The sequence below is a fragment of the Malus sylvestris genome, chromosome 5 (genome assembly GCF_916048215.2).
Source record: "Malus sylvestris chromosome 5, drMalSylv7.2, whole genome shotgun sequence".
NCBI lineage: Eukaryota > Viridiplantae > Streptophyta > Magnoliopsida > Rosales > Rosaceae > Malus > Malus sylvestris.
In genome coordinates this window covers 30,395,421-30,417,343 of record NC_062264.1, presented here as the reverse complement: position 1 = coordinate 30,417,343, position 21,923 = coordinate 30,395,421, and the positions used below count along the sequence as shown (strand labels likewise).

The following is a 21,923-nucleotide window of genomic DNA, read 5'->3' as shown; positions in this document are numbered from 1 at the left end:
TGAAAAATTTTATTTTTTATACTATTAATTTTTTTTAATAGAAGAATCTCATTATTTGTATATAGATACATGACTTACTATCTCGTATTCCGAATACATTAAAAAATATCTCCTCTATCTTCACACCTCTGCCAACCCCGACTGCCCACGTCAGCTCATTTATTTCCATTTTTTAATTATATTTTTCTGTTTTTTTACTGATCCATCTTGTTCATATCACGTACTCGCGGTGTCTTTTAGTCTCGTGTACTCGCTGGATTTTGGAGCCACGCAGCCACGTGGGAGTAACTGGCTGGAATATATAAAAGGTTGACGACTTACAGGGTGTCCTCGAAATTCCGAATGAGTACGGCACTTGCGGTCAATTAAAGTTTCGCGATCTGCTAGGTCACCGGTTATTTCGGTAATCTTCCGTACTCAAATCCGATTAGTGTTTTTTCTCTTCTATTTTAATACAATTGTGCTCAACAATTATTTTATTTTCCACCAAACTGATATGAATTTTTTTATTTTATTTTAATACAATCGTACTTAGCAATTGTTTAATTCAAGGAAGGATCATTTGTTAGTTGTTTCCATGCAGCCACCATACTGATATGAATTGTTTCATTTACGTATAAATTAGGGTTGTTTGATTACTATTTTATTTCCAGTTATTTTTGGAAATGAATTAAACAAGTTTTTCGGTTTAAAAAACAAAATAAAAACTTGCGAAAGTAGCTCATGACTATTTTGGCTTCTGAGTGTGAATACCAATTTTCAGAAAGAGGAAGATTGAGATAGCGTTGCTTAATTTGAGTGTTTTTTATCCGATCTATGGAAAAAGAGATGTGGTTTGTGAATAGGTTAAGATTTCATCATAAAATTAATAGACAATATGTATGTGGCGAATTTTCAAGTCAAATACGTGGATAACACAAACGAGACGACGTAAAGCCCGTGTGAACATTAGGTTTCACATGTTGACATCACGCTGTAATAACATAAAGAAATTAAGGTTTCACAAAAAAATTAATTGATAGTATAAAAAATAATTCAACTACTTATAAGCCAATGAATTTGAAAGAAAACAATCAAGTGATGTTGAGATAGAATATGATGTTAACAGGTTTAAAGAAAATCTCATTTGATTGGACATCCAATCCAATGCACAACCCAAAAGCCCATAACAGTGAGGTGTCTAAGTTGTCGTTCTATTAATTATATACCATGTTCGTTCATCAATCGTGGTTCACCTAATCCACTCAATTTTATCTTTGGCATGCTTAAAAGATTTGGATAGATTGGCTACATTCTGATATAAATATTCGAAGTCAATTTTTCATTATTTTCGTAAACTTCAAGTGGAAAGTTAAACTGCAAGATGTTTGTAGCTTAATTACTTAAGAGTATTTTTTTTTGTATTTGAAGTCTTGAGTTTGAATTCTTCCGCCCCTAGTATCCTTTGTATAAAAAAATAAAATTTAAAGTGGAATGTTCCTCTCTGGGGCATGTCGTAAATGATGCTCGAAACTTCCTCCATTCGTTTTTTTGGTTTCAAAATTGTCCACGCTCATAGGGAGGGAGGCCAATAAGGTGGCGCATATATTGGCAAGGCTTGGTTTGTCATTGGAGCAACAAGTAACTTGGTTTAAGAAACCCCTGATGTAATCACTGATCTTTTATTTGAGGATAGTACTTATATGTAATGTTAATGCGGAACATATTTTTTCTTTTGTCTGAGTTGAAAATCCCGGCAAGATTTTTATTGAAGCCCATTGTATAACACCTTATCCTTCATTTTATCAATGAATATTGTACTTCTTCTATTAAAAAAAAATAAAAAAAAACCCAATTCCTAGGAAGCTTTTAATAGTATTTATTTTTCACATGTTCAAAGGATGTTATTATTGTTGTTGATGTTTTGGCTAATTAGGTAATTTTACCGCTTGAGATTTATTTTTTCTCACTAAAAAGTTATTTCACCTTAAATTAAGAAGTAATAAGTGTTTGGAAAAATAAAAAAATGTTGCTTATTTTAAAAGCATGCAATGGTGTCTTAACACTTAACCACAACTTTTAAAAGCATCGTTTAAGTTATTTTTTAACATTGCTTTCGACTGAGATTTACTGCTTGAGATTTATTTTTTCTCATTATTACCGCTGTAGTTTTAAAAAATGACATCATCTACTTTTCTCTTTGTGTTTTTCACGTATACACTCTCCCGCCACCATCTTCCACCACTTTCCACTGTCAGCACTTCTGCAACCACCACCATCATAATTCCCATCACCTCCTCCCCACCATTTCCGGCCCCACCACCAACTCCTTCACCATCACTACTCTTGGCACACCATCGCTCATCACCCCTCCACTACACCCCACCGTAGCCATCGATACCACAACAATCAATATCACAATGTTCACCATATATTATCCATTTTAGTTATTATGCACACCTAAATAGTTTTACATAAAATTTTGTGACACTGCTTTTCACAAGCTAAACACTTTTTAAAATTAGGAACTTTAACGAAAAGCACCCGGTACTGTTCACTTTAACGAAAAACCACATTTTTACACTAAAAAGTCAATCCTGGTACTATTCACTTTACCCTTTATTTTGTCCTTATCATTAAAACTCAAAGTTTTCAAGCCTTTTTCATTAGTTTTCCTTTTAAAATTACGTTTTACCAATTACTTAACTATTTTACTTAACAACTAATGATTCTCAAACCAAACAGAAGCAACTTTTATTAAAGTTACAAAACTTAACCAAATTCGTCCGTAAACCGTCTTTTTGTATTTGGTTTTAATGTTGTTCCTCCTTGTCTAGAGAATGCACTGCACTTTGACTCTATGTGTAGAAACATCCAAGGTGAATTAGAGAAAGAACTAGCGCGTAAACGGATGATAACCTAATTCATTGTTGAAGATTCATGTTGGATTTGAGGATGGTGATTGAACTAATCTGATTAAGTTCTTGATAAAAATATATCAAACGTACCTAACTCAACCGCCGTAATGTATTGCACCCTAGGAACGAAAAATTGACCATATGATATGCGAGCCTACATGTATCCCACGTCGTTTAGAATCTTTCACCCTAATTTGTTTTTAAGAAATGATAGCAGTTTTATTATAGTAATGCAACATTTATTCATAACACATTCGTGTCATCTCTCGAATTGAGGTAGGGTCTACCAACACATGTGTATCTCATCTCTATTAAAAAGGTTGGACAAATGTGGTATGAAAAATATGATAATAGTAACATTTTGAGTTTATTATAATATTAATAATTGATACAAATATCAAAGATGACATTCTAGATAACATTCAAGAGGTGATCAATCCAAAGACACTTCAACAAAATATAAAAGGCCATATTCATTATATTAGTTACCATCATACTGGTGGATTTGATAGCGAGACAGACCTGAGAATAAACAAAGGTACAGGCGGAGCCAAGTACATGGCTCTAGTGGGCTATAGCATATAGGGTTTTAGTTCTTTAAGGTGTGTTTGTTGCATCAGACTATTTCGGACTGGACTAACTTCAAAGACTAAGCTGGACTGATTCAGTGAAGCGTTTGGTACAGTGCCGAATTAAGAAGCAGGATAATTAACAAATTGAAATATTATATTATTTATTCTATATTTATTAATATTTTATTATTAGTTTATCTTTTTATTATTTTATAGAATCATCCATCTCTCTATTTTTTTTTAATTTCTAGAGTCATCTCTCTCACAAAACCTATTTTCCTCCGCCACTCTCTCCTTCCCCTTCCCCACTTTTTTCTACTGTTTCACCATTTTTGTCTACATTCATCTATCTCCCTCTAACAAATTCTAGAAGGTGCGGCAAATCAATTCAAAGATTTCGGTTTTGGTCGAATTGGGGTCTGGGTTCTTGGTGGGGTTGAACCTAGATGAGAAATTGGCCACTTAGGTCACTACAAGAAAATATGGCTTAGGTGGCGACAGACATTCGTCACATAAACATGAAAATTCATCACATTTGATCATATGTGACAAAAATCCAGAGTCACTATGTTCGTCACCTATACAGCGTCACCTATAGTTCATGTGATGAATTTTACATTCGCCACATATTTTTAGTATTTGTGACGCCAAATTCGTCACTTAATAACTTTAACTGTGACGAAATAAGCGTCACAAAATATAAAAGTCAGTGACCTATAAGTTCGTCACATAACAAATGTATAAGTGAGGAATTTATCGTCACCCAATTTGATCCTAGAATGCTATGGTTGAGGATAAGTGAGACTGAAAGCGTCACATATTCCTTTGACATGTGGTGCAATTTATGTCACATGTGTCAAAATCATAAACCTATTAGGAACAATTCGTGACAAACCAATTACCACATATATATTCCCTGCTTCGTCATCTAGAATTAGAATTCATAACAAATATGAGGCAATACTTTAGTTAATCACATTTCATTACATCCAATACATACACCAAGTTTCTCAAAAGCTAACATAAGCATCGTAACACCTCTAAACATATTGAGATGCTAACAAGATTCTAAGTCATTGAGTCGGTAACAAAACAGGTATACCATGTGCATATTTGAAACCAACAACAAAATACATAATATAAGTCATCGGCCATGTCATGGTCTTTAGTTCAGCACATGTATCATTGTCATTTGAAAGATCACCATCACTACCTCAAGTGCTTCTTGAATACTTTCTCCTTTAACTTCATCCTTCTTTTTCTTCATCTTATCCTTACATAATAAAATAGAAGAAAATAAACATTGGTGTCTAGAGAATAGCAGATGCATTGAGAATTTGAATAACAAAAGAGAAGAAAATAAGAATTAAAGGAATAGTTAACAGTAAGAAGAACGAAACATAACAGACAAGCCTATCTAAATGACACAATGAGTTTTATATGTACTTTAATTTTATTACCATGTGAGCCTTCCTTGCATAGGATTGATGTTGGATACTTTAATTTTATATGTATCTTATCCTTGCATACTGATGTTGCATAGGACTGATACTGCATATAACTGATCAATATCAGTCACCCCATATCGTCTAATAAACGTGAATAACATAGTAGTTTTCCAAATTCAATATCCTTCAAAAGGTGAGTTATGGAAGTTGTGGCTATCACTTAAGTTACCAAGTATGTTGATAAAGTGAGAATAAGATGAAAATACTGAAAGCAGAAACAACCCAAAAACTTGCAGAGTATAAAACCTATACCGACAACATCTTGGTATAAAACCACAAGCAAGAGAACTACCCTCATCAAAAACCATGACCAACCTACAAACAACACAATCACAACAACAAATTACTTTGGAAATAAAAACATTAGTGTGCTTAATACAAAAAAATTGGCAAAAGAGGCCCAAAGAAGATCTAAATCAGTCTTCCATTTTCGCATGCAGATAAAGTTTTCAATAATTAAAATTTTACTCTGCACCAGATCTCATACAACAAAAACGAAACCAACTTTGGTATTACAAAGGTGGCTGTGCTCTTACTAAACAACCCAATTGATATATTCACCTGAGGTAATGGCCTCCAGCCAATAGAAGAACAGAAAAAAAACATTGGATGAATTTTGAGCAAGTCATATGGTCACTAGTTGGAAGAATTACTTAAAGATCAGTGCAAAGTCATCATAATCAAACTATGACATAAGCTTTCAACTATTTTGTATCTAACTTAAAAGGAAGTAAAAGCCAATGCTTAAACAAAACTGAGCAGCTGAAAATATATATAGGAGAAATATATGTGTTTCTTAAATCCTTCTTTATATAGTTTTTCATGGTTTTCTAGGACTCCAAATAATAACACCAATAAACAGAAAAGACATTGCCACTAATAATTAGAAGAAAGAAAATCATCTATGATGGGGGACATCATTATGCTTGCCCAAGAGACCATTTTCAATCCTTTTCAAATGCAGAGCACTTAAAAGAATTATGGTTCAAATTTTAGAGCAATTCAAAGCCAAATCAAACAACTTTCCTTTTCAATAAATGGTATCACCAACTCAAAAAAATTTACCTTCAATCACCATGTAAAACCAATAAGCCTAGAAAAAAATACCAACCTACAAGTTCATAACAAACAAAAAACTGGAATAGAAAGACCAAATAAAATAACTTATTAAAGCCTCCATATGTGCAAATAAATCATTTGAATAATCCCCAACGATTATGAAAGTACCAAAAACAAATAGAAAAAGCCAGGGATATTATATTATTTATATATAAATCTAAAAATTAAAAACCAAATTTTACCCAATTAGAGTCCTTGAAAGATGGATGAAGAGGTCGAGGGCTGCTGGTGTGCTCAATTTGGAGGCAATTACCTGCAAATCCAAAACCCTAAGTTAAAAAGAATGATAAAAATTGAATTCGTTAACCATTTGGCCACATATGAGTCTCGTAGGCGTGGAGAAATTTGGCACCGATTTATGTAGTTGGTGGAAAGGGTTTCTATGGTTCTTGGGTTTTCGATGGTGGCGCAAGAAACTGCAAGAAGGTTGAGACGCGACAGGGTGTGGATTTGGCTTGTTGGTTGAATTGATCTCTACGGTTTTTGGTTGTGGAGTGTGATAGACAGCAAATAAATGAGAGAGGGTTTGAGTGTTTGGCTTAGAAGATCCTGATAATGTCGCGGTAGAGAGAGAAGAAGATTAAGAGATGCGTCGGTTGGCTTGGGTCACAGCGATGAGAGACGAGAGAAGTCTGAGAGACAAAGAAAGTGAAAGTGAAAGAGAACGGTTTAGAATTTAGATGGGCTTTCTCAAATTTGTTTAATACTTTACTATGTTTTTTTTTTTTTTTTTTTTTTTTTACTGTTGGAAGAGTGATGAATCACTTTCGTCACCGAGAATACACTATGTGACCCTCTTGCAATTCCTCACATATCATACTTCGTTAGGGTGCCATTGTTCCCCGCCATAGATTTTAGTAAGGACTTCAAAAAATTTGTGTTACCACTTTTTCATCTTAAAAGATATAAAATAATTTTAAGTGACGCTTATAATTTTCGTCACTCCATTCTAGAATATGTGACGCATTTATCATCACCTAAGTGTTCTCAAATTTCATACCTAAAAAACTAGTCATGCGTGACGCTCTGAACAATTCGTCACATATAGAAAAAAAATGTGACGAATTTTTGGGCGCCACATAAAATTTGGTCACCTATTCCATGTTTTCTTGTAATGGGTGGGTTTTTTTTTGGGTGTTACGGGACTAATTGGACGACGGCTTGGACGGTTGGACTGATTGGGGACGGTAACTTTCTTCATCTTGCTCTTCTGGTGTTTGTGCTTGGGTGTCGGTGGGTTTTGGTTTTGGGTTATGTGTCGGATTCCGTCGATTCAGAAAGAGAGATGAGAGAGATAGCTGTTAGCTTTGGAGGTAGCTACTGGTTTGGGAGGTGGGTGGCTGAGGGTAATTGGGGGACGACTGAGAATGACTAGCGAGCAATGCTCTCAAAGACGGGCTTAGCAATCCTGTGATAATTGGGGGTCCTTGCTAAGAACTTTTAGCGAAGGGGTTAGTGGGAGCAAGTACTGGCTAATCTCATTAAACTTAATCCATGTCTAACAAACACATGACTATACTAATAAGTAGTCAAGTCTAATTCAGTGAAACTTAGTGAGCCCAAACAAACACATCATAAGCTTAAAAGTACTAATCATTTAGGCTATTTTATGATTTTTACTTGTTAGCCTAGCTAGCAAATGAAAAATCTACATACTTATAAGAAAATAAGAGTTAATAAATCTTAAATAAACTGATCACTTTAACTAATTCAGGGCTTTTAGGGAATAAAGAACGTTTATTATATTCATTTGAAAGTTTTGTAGGCTAGGCGCCTAGAAAACATACCATATCTTTTTGTCTGTGACAATTGACACACGGCTGTCAATTCCAATTTCCCATACATCCAAACCTTTTGGCTTTTTGAAGGGTAGAAGTCTAGAACAGTAGCCACCCATTTTGCCAAATAGCCAGTCATTCACATGGAGGCAGATTGTCTGCTCTCCTGTTATGGTGATCTTTCTATCCCTTCTTATTTGTACGATCAAGATTAAATCATATCAACATTTTATATTTCTATTACTTTTTATTTTATTATCTTTATAAAAAAATTAATATAAAATATTGACATGACTTAACCGTGACCGCATAAACAAAAGAGGATGAGAAAGACACTATAACAGAAGGGCAGAAAATCCGCCTCCCATCCACATAGACAAAGACAGAGACAGAGTCAGACGTCTCTTCTTAGTCTGCCAGTGTATTGATTTCTTTGATAATTAGTAAGTTCTTGCCACTTTACTTTTAGTTCATGATATAACTGCGAGTTTATTTGTTTATTGTTTAGGTTTTGAGAGTTCATACTTGAAATCTCAATTATTTTGATATTTTCAGTTTACATAATTTGTTTGGCAAGTTCAATAATTTTAGCTTAGTCCACCCATTGAATAATTATTGGCTTCATCATTGAACAAAGAAACTCTTTTAAGTTTCATGTCTTCAAATCATCTACAACCAAACTCAAAAGATTGAGATGGCTCTCCAAAGTTAAAAGAACTTCATTATTGATAAAAATGTCAAACAATTCACGAATTGGGTAATCCTCAACCTTGTAATTGCCTGTTAACTTGACCATATTATGGAATTGTATTTGACATTGATTTTAATCGTTGTAGTGCATACGCATGTAAACATTTTGTGTGTGCGTAATATATAAATTCAAATACAACAACTAAATCAACTATAATTCTATATAATGAGTTGACACCCACTAACCAAACCCTAATTGATATATATATATATATATATATATATATATATATGTATGATTGTTGATAAAAGTCAATGATAACAATGCAATATTTTCTATTATTCATGGACGATAATGTGATACGAGAGGTGCTATAAGCTATTGACAATTGACATAATGAAACTTGGCTTGCAGTTGAAGGTATGCATACATGTGCTTGGAAGGAATCTGCCTTTGTCATTGGTTGGTTCAGAACCCTAACTATTTTCACATGTGGCAGCCACTTTATAATATACAAACATATGTGTTTAACTAATTAAAATTTTGATTAGTGAGAACCTAGCTAGGATATTCATTAATAAGACATACATAGTACTTTTCTCCGAAATCTACATGTCGGTACGTACCTGGGAGCATACATTTTGCTCCATGATTTTTGTCTATGAATGGAGACTAGGGTTAGATTTAATATCAAGGACGAAGAATACATAGATGTGTTTTTAGTGTTTTAATCTCTACTCTTGATATAAAGTTTAAAGGTGGGTGACCATAAATATTTAATCACCTAATGGCTTATAGAACGAGACTCTATGGGAAGTGTTTTTACTCAAATTTAATGTTAATTTTCATTTTGTATTCAATTATTGATACGTATAGATTAGTGGACATATTGTAGGCCAAGAGGTACGTAGTCTACAATTGCCTATTTGCCTACATCCATTCATTCATACCACAAAATGATTCTTATATTGGATGATTGGAGCGCGGCATCAATGCCATAAACTCATCATGCATCATACTATTCTTTTTCTCCATTTATTGTTTTTTCTTCTGTCTCTTTCCCTCGGAAAAATTAATTTTCCCTCCTCGTCTCTCTATCAACTTGATATATTGGCCTGCATTATTGCTCTAGACACCTGGAAAATGGAAATTACTAATATTTCCTTGAGAAGCCAAAACTGCCACCAAATCCAAGACCCATCTTTGTATGAAGCCTAACTTTTAACCCTCAAAGTCTCAATAGCCTTTTTGAGCTTTTTTTACAAGATGTTGTCGCATATCTTGCATTGCACATCTGACAGTCGTAGTTGTCATTCTACATTCTTCAGTTTCGTTTCCCTAGATTTTATATATAGTCTAAGAATATTATATCAGCTATTGTTCGATCTTAATCCAACGATGGAAAATAAAGTACAACATATACAACAAAAGTTAAATAACTACCAACCGTTAGAATTAAGAACCAATGGTGGGTAACCATAGTTTTCTTAGAAGATGTAGTCTAGGAGAACAAGACTGCTATACTAAGAGAGAAAGATAAACTCGATTGTCACTTTCCATGGTTTAAAAGAGTGCATAATTTCTCCCCTTTTTAATCGATGAAGAATCATTATAATTAATCACAAACAAAAAAGTATTATTACAATCATGCAAGACAATAAAATAGAGACATATCTTTTATTACACCCAAAGTTTTTCTCGAACAATAGACACAATCTTTAAATTGTTTCAAGTCACTCAATCTTACATCTCAAGCACATACATTGACCTAAAGACACACACACACGCATATATATGGCATTGAAAAATCCATATATAATGACCACAACTATTTCCTAATCTCTCTCTCTCTCTCTCTCCTCGTCATTTGGAGGCAGGCAGAGGATCATATAGGTAGGCGTACTAAGTTTGTCCTTTTGAGTTTGAGTTGTTGTTGTTCAATGTCATTATTGGACCAGGCTTCTCAGCCCTCTCACTTCTCATACATTCTCATCCTCTCCTATTTGTGCAGTTATGGTTAAGTCACGTCAACATTTTATATTACTGTTGATTTTTGTCTTATTATCTCTATAAAAAAATCAATATAAAATGTTGACGTGGCTTAACCGTGACCGCACAAAATATGAGGAAATGGAAGTGTATGCAAAGTGGGAGGGCAGAAAAACCGGGTCCGTCATTATTTGGCCCACATGGGTTGTGTTATCCATTTGTGATAGATCTCTATATGCATAGCTTTATTTGCACCCAGCTCACAACACATCCCATGTTACTTGATTGTGTTTGATGACCTGTGTTTATTTTTCCGCTGGCAATTCCAAATTCTTCTCCAACTTCAAGTGGTGTTTACACTACTCTAAAAGTAGGTTTCGACAACATTGTGTGCAGACTCTTCTTGGCCATTAATTTTTTCTGTTAGCAATCTCTAGCTGGCAGAAAGCCGGCCGTCTTCTTCAATGCAATACCTGATTTCTTATATTTACGTTCAAAAAGTACTAGTCTAAAATTCATGATTTGGGTTTTAACTTTGAAGTTTTAAATTATATTATCTGTTTGAGATAAAAGTTAAATTTGGGTTTGTTGGTGTAGTTTAGCTCGAAATAAAGATTTTGATATGGATATTTGAGTATTATGGGAACAAAAATATGGGAAACTAAAACTTTTATATGCAATTTTGGATATGGTTACATAGCCATTCCTGAAATCTGTCCCGTTCTATATTTTAAAATAGTTTTAATCATAATTTTTTTCTTTCTCTAATCATATGAACAAAACGCTTTTTCTTCATTAATTATGAGAAAACTTGTGATGAAATGGATAAACTTTTAACCAATAAGGAATGTGTTACTCGACGAGAATGGTTATAAAATACCATATAATTGATTTGGTGGTGATGAATATAGATATGAATAACTTTCACGGTTATGAGGATAGATGTCACGCATACGTCCCACAGTGAACCATTGTCATCTCTGAAAGGAATATTGTGCAAAATTCCACATCGAAAAGTAGAACAATAATCTAAGCTTAAAAGTAAGTGATCAACTACTAAAGGCACGAATGAGACATGGGAGTCGGGACAGCAAACCCTCGACCCTCTTATACCTAATGGATCTGAATCTGAATCTCTTTTTATAAACCTTTTGGACTTGTTTTGATATTATTTCCTTTATTTCCCCCCTGGTTATGATGTTGATTTTGAAGCCCAATTAGAAGACTTCAAAGACCCCAATTTGAAGCCCAAATCGTGACAAGTAGAAGGCCCAAACTAATTTCCTTGTGAGAGCGTATGTATCTAGTACAAATAGGAATCAACTTTCCTATTCCCCCATTCCTTGTGTGAGAAGAAAAACTAAGTTCTAGGAGTAGGAGAATAATTTTCTTGCAGAATTTAGGATTTTCACTTCTTATAGTTTCAATTTTTGTGGCACAACCTGGTAGAAATCAATACTACGTCAAAATTTTAAAAGAGACAAGACAATAAATTGTTATTATTATCAGCCAAACTTATATATTACTGCTATCACAACACGACCAGTGTAGAAGTTTTATAACAAAACAAGTGGAATCCAATTGTCAATTTTCAATGTGAGATTATTTTTAAACATTCAATTGAAGGCATAATGCGTATGTAGGACACTCGTTTTATCACTTGTAAAAATGCAAGAGTTTACGTGTTGTGCCTACAATTCATAAAGTTTCAATTCATATAAGTTAGGCGTTTTTGTTTGCTCTAAACCACTCGACTATCTTCTACAAACTTTCATGTTTGTCCCTGTCTTCTCATAATTGTGCCTTTTCTCTACAAAGCTTTTCCAATTTATCTGTTATCAATGTTGTTGCTGCTTTGCAAAACCATTTTTCAAGTCTTTAATACATCGTTTCAATTGTTGCTGCACAACCTTGTAGAAATCAATACTACGTCAAAATTCTAAAAAGACATGCTAACAAACTGTTATTATTATCGACCATACTTACATCTTACTATTTTCATAACACGACTTGTGTGGAAGTTTTATGACAACATCAGTGAAATTGGAAACCAATTGTCAATTTTCAATATGAGATTTTTTTTAAACATTCAATTGAAGGCATAATGCCTATGTAGGACACTCATTTGATCACTTGTAAATGTAAAGGGTGATGTGTTGTGCCTACAATTCATAGAGTTTCAATTCATTTAAGTTAGGCATTTTTCTTTACTCTAAACCACTCGACTATTTTTGCTCTCTATTTAACCTACCAATTCGCACTAAATATTTTCACACTAATTTTTTCCACATACACACAACACATTCATGCTCATTTTTTACTATGAAGTTGAATAGACTAAAAAAGAATTAAAAAAATAAAATTACACGTGCAAAACGAGAAAAGATGTATAGAGAAATCGTTATATCCAACTAATCATGTCAATAAGGCAAAAAATCCCATGATAAATTTGCAAGTACAATATCTCAAAAAAGACTAACTTAAAGCTAGAGAGATGCTTATTATCATGACCAAAATTGCAACTCCACAATCCACCCTCACTATTTCTACAAATGGAGAGAAAGATCAAGCTTTTGCTCTTTACCCTTACATTCACCACCAATCCCGGAATTGTGATTCCCATTCTCCATTGATGAATGTTGTGATGAACCTCCTCCACTGAGGCCGTTATATCTTCTTATGCTCCTCTGCCAATTTAAGAAACTTTGATCATCCTCCTCACACTGATAACCATTCATGTTATTGCTCGGCGACGAGCAATTCCCACCATAATATACTAAATTCTCAAACTTTGGTGCTCCGTTGGATCCGAAACTGTCTGATGAGAACTGGTCAGGATTCGGAAAGTATCGGAGATTGGATGCATGGGGAGTTATATACGGATGCAAGAGGCCTAAGTGATAGTTTGGAGTAAAAACCATGTGGGGTTGTGTGTTATGGGATAGTATTGGGAAATTCATCGAGGAAGCGTAGTCAGAAGCGCGTTTCGCTTTTCTTGCAGCCGTTCTTTCTTTCTTATGAGCGTTTTGGTGCCCTCCCAGTGCTTGAGAACTGTAAAACTTTCTTGAACAAAAGAGGCACGGAAACACTCTTGAGTTTGCGTCTCTATCTTCTTCTGCATTGCTCTCTTGGTGATCAACTTCCGTGACGTCTTTCTCTTCGTCTTCCATGTCTGCACCGAAAATTAAAATACGAAGGTGAACAAATATTCGAAAAGAAGGAAAACCCAAGTGAGAAAATTCAGTAAGGTTGAGGAATCAACCTTGAGAGGCAGTAGAAGAGTTGAAGAAATGGGTAGAGAGTTGAGAAATAAGCGACAGAGAAAACAAAGGAAGATTTGAGATAAGTGTCTTGGAGGTTTGGCGCATGGGGTGTTTTTCTGATCAAAAGTGTTAAATAAGAGAGTTCAGAAGCTAACTTCTCAAAGAGTTGGAAAATGTGAAGAGTCTCTGAGTATAATTATTAAAGAGAGTGCTTGACACAGAGGGCTGTATGGGCTTGGGAACACAAGAGATAAGAGAGAGAGAGAGAGAGAGATAGATGTTCCATTTCCCAACCCTAATTAATCATCTGTTTATAATTTAACCAATGAATACTTCTTCCCCAATTATCTGTAATTTAGTGGTTTGATGGGCAGTAATTAAGTTTGTTGGGTGATTAAGTGATGAGTAAATGAAGGTCGAAGACTTGGAACTATTTGGCTAATCAGGTCCCCTACAGATATGGAAAGACACTGTTGCCCCAATGAAAACCAGTGCGCTAAACCATGCAGCCTGCAACTCTTCAGTGGAGCGAAGCGGAGCGGTTTCTTATCTTGACACCTGTTTTTGGTAATTAACCAAGTTGACAATTTTAAGAAAACCTAAATTAATCAAGGTCAAGTGAGTAATTAATTTAAGATAGATAGAAAAATCAATGGAAGTTAGTGTGTCAGACTAGTTAAGGACTTGTTCGATGGTCGTTTTGTAATCGGATATATTGGTGCAATATACCTAAGGATACACGTGCCACAGTCTGCAACTCAACTGAGCGGTTTCTTATCTTCTCATCATGTTTTAATCATTTTGTTTTATTTTATTTTATTTTTCTTGAGAGATAATCAAAGATACATGATTCATGGGACAGTTTCTTATCTTGACAATTGTTTTTTTTGTAACTTTTGAACAAGACATCATTTTGAGGGTTAACCTAATATCCCACCTCCTTAGTGTAGATTATCATTTGTTAAAATAAAAAAAATTAAAAAAAAAAACAAGACAACATTCTAAATTGGTACGTAGAGGGAGATTCAAACTTAGAGCATCTCTAAATGAGATGTCAAAACTGCCACAGACATACAATGGTAAAAAATTGCAATAAACTCTCTCCAACTGAGGCTTCAATTTCTTACGTGGTCCTGAGTCAATTGAAGGCAAAGCTTTTTGCGGTAGTAGATGTCAAATTTATTAAATAATTTTTAATAGAATATATAATAAACGTTGTTATGTTTTCCAAATATTTAATTGGTTGCCTAAATCATTGGACCTTGCAAAAAGATAAAAAAATTATTAGGCTTATTATTTAATATATCGGGTGAACAAAAAATTGTACAAAATATCAAATTGCTATCTAAGCTATCAAATATCATTTGATGTTTAAAATTTGACATATTATTTGAAGATGTTTTTAAATGCAAAAAAACTAGGCACACTTGCCGTAACTAACTTCTCTAATCCACGTCTGCCAATGTTTTGAGTAATTAGCCAAGTTGACAACTAAAAGAAAACCCAGATTAATGAGAGTTAAGTGGCTAATTAATTTAGAGAGATGGAGAGTGGAAATCAGATTGTCAGAGGAAGCTCAGCTTACATGATCAGGTTTGTTTTCTTCTTTTCTGCAGCAGGAGCAGCAGCAGCACCATTAACATTAATCCTCTGCAATTTTCTATAAATGGAGTGATGGGCCTAACGGCCACTACTATCCTTCCTCCAACTCTCCACCGCCAATCTCAAATCTCATCTCTTTTTTCTTTTCTTTTTCTTTTTTTAAATTATTTGCATGCAAATGCAATGCACTGCCCTGCCACAGTCACTTGCCACAAGAATCCAATACCTGCCAATCAGCATGTCTCTGCTTACACGTGGCACCAACCCAGAGGCTCAAAATATCCAGCCAGCACTGAGTCAGAGTTCCATGCCACTTATCTCCGGCTCAGAACCCAACCTTTGTTTTCTGTTTTTCTGTCTTCAAAATCAATTTTATAATTCGGCGAAATTCCAAAAAATTCAATCATTTTGTACGCTAGAACTGGCTGTTGTGACAACAGAAACAGCAGACTTTCTAGTATGTTTCGGGATATCATATACATTGAGATTTTTGACCGTTGAATCTTGATCATTGATAATTGAATGCTCGTCTAATGGCCAAAATTCCCGGTGTATACTAAAATTTCCACAGAAACTGAAGCCCCGGTGAACCTTTCTAAGGGGAAAAGACGATTTTCATTTGCAAAATAGTGTGAAATTTACAAGCTTCAGAACAATAATGCCCTTTCTCTGAATGAACTAATTTACAAATTTTCAAGATCGAGAATTATGAACATTCAGGGCGCAGGTTGCAGGGAGAATGGCTAGTTGAAAATGCCATCCAGGATTCATGAACAACCGAAACATCTCCGTACGGAGAAAAAGCTCGACGGCCCTGGTTCCGGCTCGGGGTCGGGTTTTCTGCAGGGAAGCTGCTTAAAGAAGGCCTTTACTGCTCCTGTCACGCCATCCTCCTTCTCCATAGCCTTGGCAAGTTCGACGGCGCGCTCCTTCACCTGGTGTAATTTATAGGTAAGCTCATTAGGCGGTTCTCTTTCCAGTTTACACCAAGATAATAAGCCTTCCTAACTATTTCATGAAGATTTCTTACGAGAATCAAACAACTGACAAAGTTAAGGTTTGCTTGTACTTCTACTGAAGTTCCAGAACCTATAAAATATAAACTTAGAAACTTGAACATCGAATCTTGCCACTCATGTAAGATGCTGGAGGTAGCATTTTACATGCCTTTCGAATGTATATAGTCAGTTCAATTTTTTTGAAACAAAAGATTACCCTGGGATCAAGCATGAAATTTATTGCATCAACCAACTTGGGAAGTGAGAACTCATCAACTGCGATGGGTGCAGGGCCCACTCCTCTGGCATGTACTCGCTCTCCCCAGAAAGGTTGGTCTCCAAAGAAAGGAACAATCGTCGTTGGACACTAAAAAAGAAAAACAATGTATGTTGGACACTAAAAAGAAAAACAATGTACATTTAGGCTAGGGCTAAATCACACGGACTGAAAGTATTCAACCATAAGATAGGTTATCAAACAATTACTGCAGCTTTTAGACCAGCAGCTGTTGTTCCAGCACCTCCGTGATGCACCTGAAGGAAGGGCAGAAAACCATAAGAACCGTTTAAAATCTAAAACTACTCTAAAGCATGTGGAGAAACAAACACTTGAAGACTGGAAATATTAGGAGATCGTTGAATGAAATTTTACAAGTAACAAGCAACCATCCTAATGACATCCACTTGCCCATCGGAAAATATTCTCTTACAGGTCACAAAAGCATAGTCGAGATAAAGGACCCAGCTCAAAGGTGGTGTTTCTTCTTTATCCAACTAAAATAATTGCCATCCAATTTTTCCTAAAAAAATTGCCATCCAATTTTTCCTAAAAAAATTGCCATCCGATTCCCATTTATCCAACAACAAAAATAGATCCAACCAAATGGTGTGGTTCCTTTTTTCTGTTTCCCCTTTTCTTCTCAGTTTAAAACGACAGAAAGAAAACCACAAACTAAGGTGTTAAGTCTCACCACAGCCTTGCATTGTAAAAACAGCCAGTCATGAGGGCAGTTGTCCAATAGGTATATGAAGTCCTTTGGTTCAGCCACTGAGGAGACAAAATCAAGTGAAATACATCAGTGCATTCCAAAAGGTCAGCTAGACAGGGAAAAAGGAGAATAACGGAAAGCTCCAAACAACAATGAAATTGTACTAAGCTTGTGGGAATTAAGAACTTACACTCCCCTAGGCCACCCCATCCTTTGTTAATGATGCCCCGCTGCCCTGTCCTTTCCAATGCTTCCACAATTATTTGGGTCATTTTTTGAGGCTCTTGAACAGGCTGACACATGGAAGTAGATTCTGGTCACGAAAGCTACATATGTATGCATGAATAGGTATGTGCATAATTACATATGTGTGTTTGTGTGTCAGCATGTGTGTATGCACATATCCATGCATGTGCAAATTGTAAGTGTGTCTGTGACTATCTGTTTAAGCGGTCAAAGGATATCTCCGAAGAACACTAGTTTTCATTTATCCTTGAGATGGTAAATAACTTTGGTTGTCTGACTAATCAGATCCATTCTTTTAGCTTGCAGTAGACTAAAAACAAATAGCAATCTCAATTATGTACTAAGTTCCAAGGATCACTACATGATTATACAACATAACAATAAACTCAAACTGATTGAAAACGACACTGCATTCTCCATATACAAGATCTAGATTTTAAAGTGAATAAACAGTGTCCTGAGCAAGTCAACTATTCTATCAATTGATGGATAATTATGGAGGCCAACCTCAAGTTTGGACAAAACTCAAACAAGTCCCAAGGCTGCTCAGGTATGCTTTACTATATAGGAAAACTTGCAGAGATAGCAATATGTATATATTCACGAGTAAGGATTGAATAAATAACAAAACTCACCAAGCTACCAAAGCCAATATATATAGGCTTGTCACCAGCTTCAAGCCACTTCACAAGTAATTCTGGAGGTTCATAATTTGATGCAAGGTCAAGGAAGCAAAACCCCACCACATCAACCTTAGGTCCCCAATCTGCAAACCAAGTATTATTCAGTAAAGACTGACATACATTGGCATACTTTGCTAAGATTCAAGCCTTCTTAAGCAAGAATGTTCAATAATAAAACATGCAGAGATACGCCTGTAAATGGAGTCCGATATACTATCCTAGGCAGCACTATCTACGTTATTGCCACTCAACCTACAGCCACATTTCTCTTGAACTCAACAAGTTTCTCAAAACAATCCTACCTTGTTTACCTGAGGGACTCCAAATGATTATATATGGAAGAACTAAAACATGCAATTAAAATATAACTGAAGTACCTTTTGGTTTAGGAACAAGATGGGGGCTCCATATATATCCATATGGCACATCAGAATCAGAGCCTTGCGAACCGCTTAAATATGTGACAGGTCTTAGTTTCAATTTTTTCTTGCGAAGATCATTAATCATGTCCCGTATACCAAGCCAGATTAAGGAGTCAACAATTTGGTATGATAGCTGAAAATTTACGTAGGACAGAAAGTTAGAATTAATTATAAATCAGGAAGTGGAAATTATATATATATATATATATATATATATATATATATATATATATATAAGGGTTAAAAATCAGAGGACTCACCCTATATCCAGTTGTTTGCTTGACACGGGACAAAGGATGTGGAAATTCACTAGTTGGCCTGGTAGGAAAAGGTAAAACATACACAATGCATACTTAAACATTGGCAATCATGACAAAACATTGAGAAAATGCAGAAACCCAAACTCCAAAACAATTAAAGCAGTATACAACTCGGTAAGATTCCATTACCCAAACAAGACTTACGTCCATGGCATTGTGAAAAACACATGAATAGGAATTTTTAGCGCCTCCGCCACATGAGTATGCCCTAAAGAAGCATTTGTGTGGTTAGTAGTAAACAAAGCAATGCAATTGTAAGTGGAAATACTTTTCGTGAAATATGACAATAACATGCAGATGTATCTTATAGCAGAAGACAAAGTTTAACTACTTCAGAACACAAACTCTTTAAAGGGGGGAAAAGGAACATTGTTTTAATACAGTTATAAAAATTGGAAAAATTATTGCAACCAAATTTCCTACCCTCCATTTCCCAAACACAGAGAGAATTAGTTGCCACAAAAAAAAATCCAACTTATTTGACCATGAAAAAATATAAGATTTAAATTTTTTACTCAAAATCATCAAGTGTCGAAAGCTAACCATATGCTGGGGGATTTGCTATTATTGCATCCGCTTTAAAGGCAATACCAGAATCCATATCAGCCTCTTTGCAAGCAGGAAGTAAGGAGTTTATAATTTCCTTCAACTGATTACGTTGAATAGGAATATCAGAAGGCCCTGATGGCAGGAAACCTTTATTTTTTACCATATCTGCTCAAAAGACATATAAGTAAACTGGTTATACAGAAATTAATGGTGGAACCATATTAAACTTTGACAAATATTTTAAAATGACCACTAAAGGCGACCAAACAAATCAGCATTTAGGGCACTTTGGTACATACAACCAGCAAGGACTTTTGGATCACCGCCTAAAGGGTAAAACTCCAAACCAGCAGTCAAGACAAACTCTTTGAAATTTGAATGAGTAGCTAGTCTTACACGATGACCATAGTCCTGCAACAAAAATAGTTTCATAAACAAACTTGAACATATGCTTTTGACCATCTTGAATATCCATAAACTCTAAAACACCAATCAAATCTTTAATACAAAATCATAAGAGTTTATACCATTTAACCATATTATCAAAATGGTTACTATTTTCGACAATTAATTTCAACAATGGAAAACACTTAGACAAGTCTTGAATATGTGAAAAGTGAGAACCTGCAAACGTTTGCCAATTGCAATGAATGGCTGCACATCTCCACGCGTTCCAACAATAAGCATTACTATTTGCATTGGTGGTATGTCTTGAAGATCTTCTGTATCAAGATTTTCATCATCGGCAACTCCAGTAGAAGCAGTTCTGCTCCTATCTCCCAGATATTGAGGTTCAACACCAGCTGGAACTTCAAATTCTACGGTTCCATCATCTTTCACCGTAGCTATTCTATTTAACAACTTAAGCTGCACAATTGAATCTTTTGAGTTATAAAACAAAACTCGGATAGCCTTTTACTGTTTATTATATCTAGGATTAGTCAAAGATTTGAATAAGAGATGCGGATTGGCCAACGTGATCTTATCTCAATCTATCACGTTGCATCACCTTTTACACATCAACTTTTTTTTTTGGTCAATATTTTACACATCAAATGTTGAGACCATCAGTGATGCTCGTAACATTCGAAAATCTTGAGGCTACAAAACTAAAATGATACAATGAACAAAACAGATATCATCTCTGATAAATCACACCTTCTGGTGCACCGGAATCTTGTCGTCGAAAATCTTTGCGGCATCTTTGGACAACTTGTTCTGATGTCTGGTGGTGTCAGTTTTTGATCTTTCCAACTTAACCGGAACGGAGTTTGATTCTCGTCTCTCAGAGTTCGATGATATCTCCGCTGGCGGCAATGTGTTCCCTTTAGACAAGCTCCCGCCAGAAATTCCTGAATTGTGTAAAATCCGATTTCATCACTGTAAGATCTCACTTAGTGTGATTGTAAATTGAACTCCACAATCTCCATTACCTAAATTATAGCATTTCTTGTTTAAGATTAAGAAAATACATAAAATTTGAATTTCCTGAGTAATACAGTACTGAGAAGAAACGCAATTTAACTCACTAATTACCAAGAATAAGCACAAAAAATCTAATTAATTATCTTGTATTTGCTCATCCACCAAACAGAACCTAAATTCCGAGTAAAACCGACAAACCTTTAGAGCAACTGCCACCGTGAGATATATCCACCGATTTCTCCAATTCTACGCTATTTTCGCTACTAGCGCCGCCAGTTGCATCCTCGATTCTCACCGGAACTTCTCCCGAACTCGCAGAAGAGTCCCGGCGCTTCTCCGGCGGCTCCTCCATAACCGGCACTGATTCCTGACGGGGAGGCTCGTTGCGATGATCAAGATCCGAGGAAGCTTAGAGGAAAAGCGAGCCCAGAGAGCGGCGTAGGGCGTGTTTGGATGGCGAGAAAATTGTGGAAAGATTCGAAAGCGAAAATCTTGCGGTGGTGTCGTTCCGGAAAAAAGTGGTGGGTGGGAAAAGGAAGGAAGTGCTCGCAATGGCTGTGTAAGTGATTGAGTAGGAGACACGTGCGCACAACTGTTCGGAGGGACCTGTAATTTTTTAACTGCCGCGCTGATTGTTTACTGTTTAATTTCCGACAAACAATGGATTAAAGCTACTTTTACGCTTCTTTTACTTGCTAATTACTTGTAATTACAGAGTTACAGTAGTTTAAACTGAAAAGTTACTCATAAGTCTTACCTTGTTTGGTAACTTGTAGACCGGGACTTACCCTTATTCGACTGTCGAATTGCAATATGTCCGAGTTGGGCTTGGACAAGATTTTGGGTTTAGTAATTGGGCTAAGCCTACCTTG

General features: G+C 35.4%; 2 protein-coding genes across 6 annotated transcripts; both read right to left on the bottom strand.

The window, feature by feature from the left end:
* Positions 1–12,942: 12,942 nt before the first annotated feature.
* LOC126623633 (protein LATE FLOWERING-like) lies at positions 12,943–14,203 on the bottom strand. Its single transcript, XM_050292590.1, has 2 exons — positions 13,817–14,203; positions 12,943–13,726 (listed from the first exon to the last, which is right to left on the bottom strand). Exons 1-2 carry the CDS (start codon positions 13,920–13,922, stop codon positions 13,101–13,103), a joined length of 732 nt encoding a protein of 243 aa, XP_050148547.1. The 5' UTR covers positions 13,923–14,203; the 3' UTR covers positions 12,943–13,100.
* A 1,808-nt stretch (positions 14,204–16,011) lies between these two features.
* LOC126623632 (sterol 3-beta-glucosyltransferase UGT80A2-like) lies at positions 16,012–21,601 on the bottom strand. 5 transcript variants are annotated; one of them, XM_050292587.1, is made up of 15 exons: positions 21,250–21,601; positions 20,785–20,978; positions 20,251–20,493; positions 19,926–20,037; positions 19,621–19,791; positions 19,222–19,285; positions 19,018–19,075; positions 18,713–18,890; positions 18,288–18,418; positions 17,597–17,699; positions 17,389–17,465; positions 16,904–16,951; positions 16,635–16,784; positions 16,450–16,508; positions 16,217–16,354 (listed from the first exon to the last, which is right to left on the bottom strand). In XM_050292587.1, exons 1-14 carry the CDS (start codon positions 21,401–21,403, stop codon positions 16,491–16,493), a joined length of 1,701 nt encoding a protein of 566 aa, XP_050148544.1. In that variant the 5' UTR covers positions 21,404–21,601; the 3' UTR covers positions 16,217–16,354; positions 16,450–16,490. The 5 variants fall into 5 exon arrangements, 4 of the variants coding, with proteins under 4 accessions (XP_050148542.1, XP_050148543.1, XP_050148544.1 ...); XM_050292585.1 differs by lacking the exon at positions 16,450–16,508 and having other exon boundaries at positions 16,012–16,354; positions 21,250–21,598; XR_007623820.1 differs by lacking the exon at positions 17,389–17,465 and having other exon boundaries at positions 16,290–16,354.
* Positions 21,602–21,923: the final 322 nt, after the last annotated feature.

What these genes read in the sequence shown, in the direction of transcription:
- LOC126623633 (XM_050292590.1), bottom strand. Translation starts at nt 13,922, where the DNA reads ATGCGCCAAACCTCCAAGACACTTATCTCAAATCTTCCTTTGTTTTCT. An exon ending in CTCTTCTACTGCCTCTCAAG is followed by an intron (nt 13,727 to 13,816) that starts GTTGATTCCTCA and finishes TTTTCGGTGCAG; the next exon opens with ACATGGAAGACGAAGAGAAA.
- LOC126623632 (XM_050292585.1), bottom strand. Translation starts at nt 21,403, where the DNA reads ATGGAGGAGCCGCCGGAGAAGCGCCGGGACTCTTCTGCGAGTTCGGGA. An exon ending in AGCAAATCCCCCAGCATATG is followed by an intron (nt 19,286 to 19,620) that starts GTTAGCTTTCGA and finishes ATGCTTCTTTAG; the next exon opens with GGCATACTCATGTGGCGGAG. An exon ending in TTTTTCACAATGCCATGGAC is followed by an intron (nt 19,076 to 19,221) that starts GTAAGTCTTGTT and finishes TTTTCCTACCAG; the next exon opens with GCCAACTAGTGAATTTCCAC.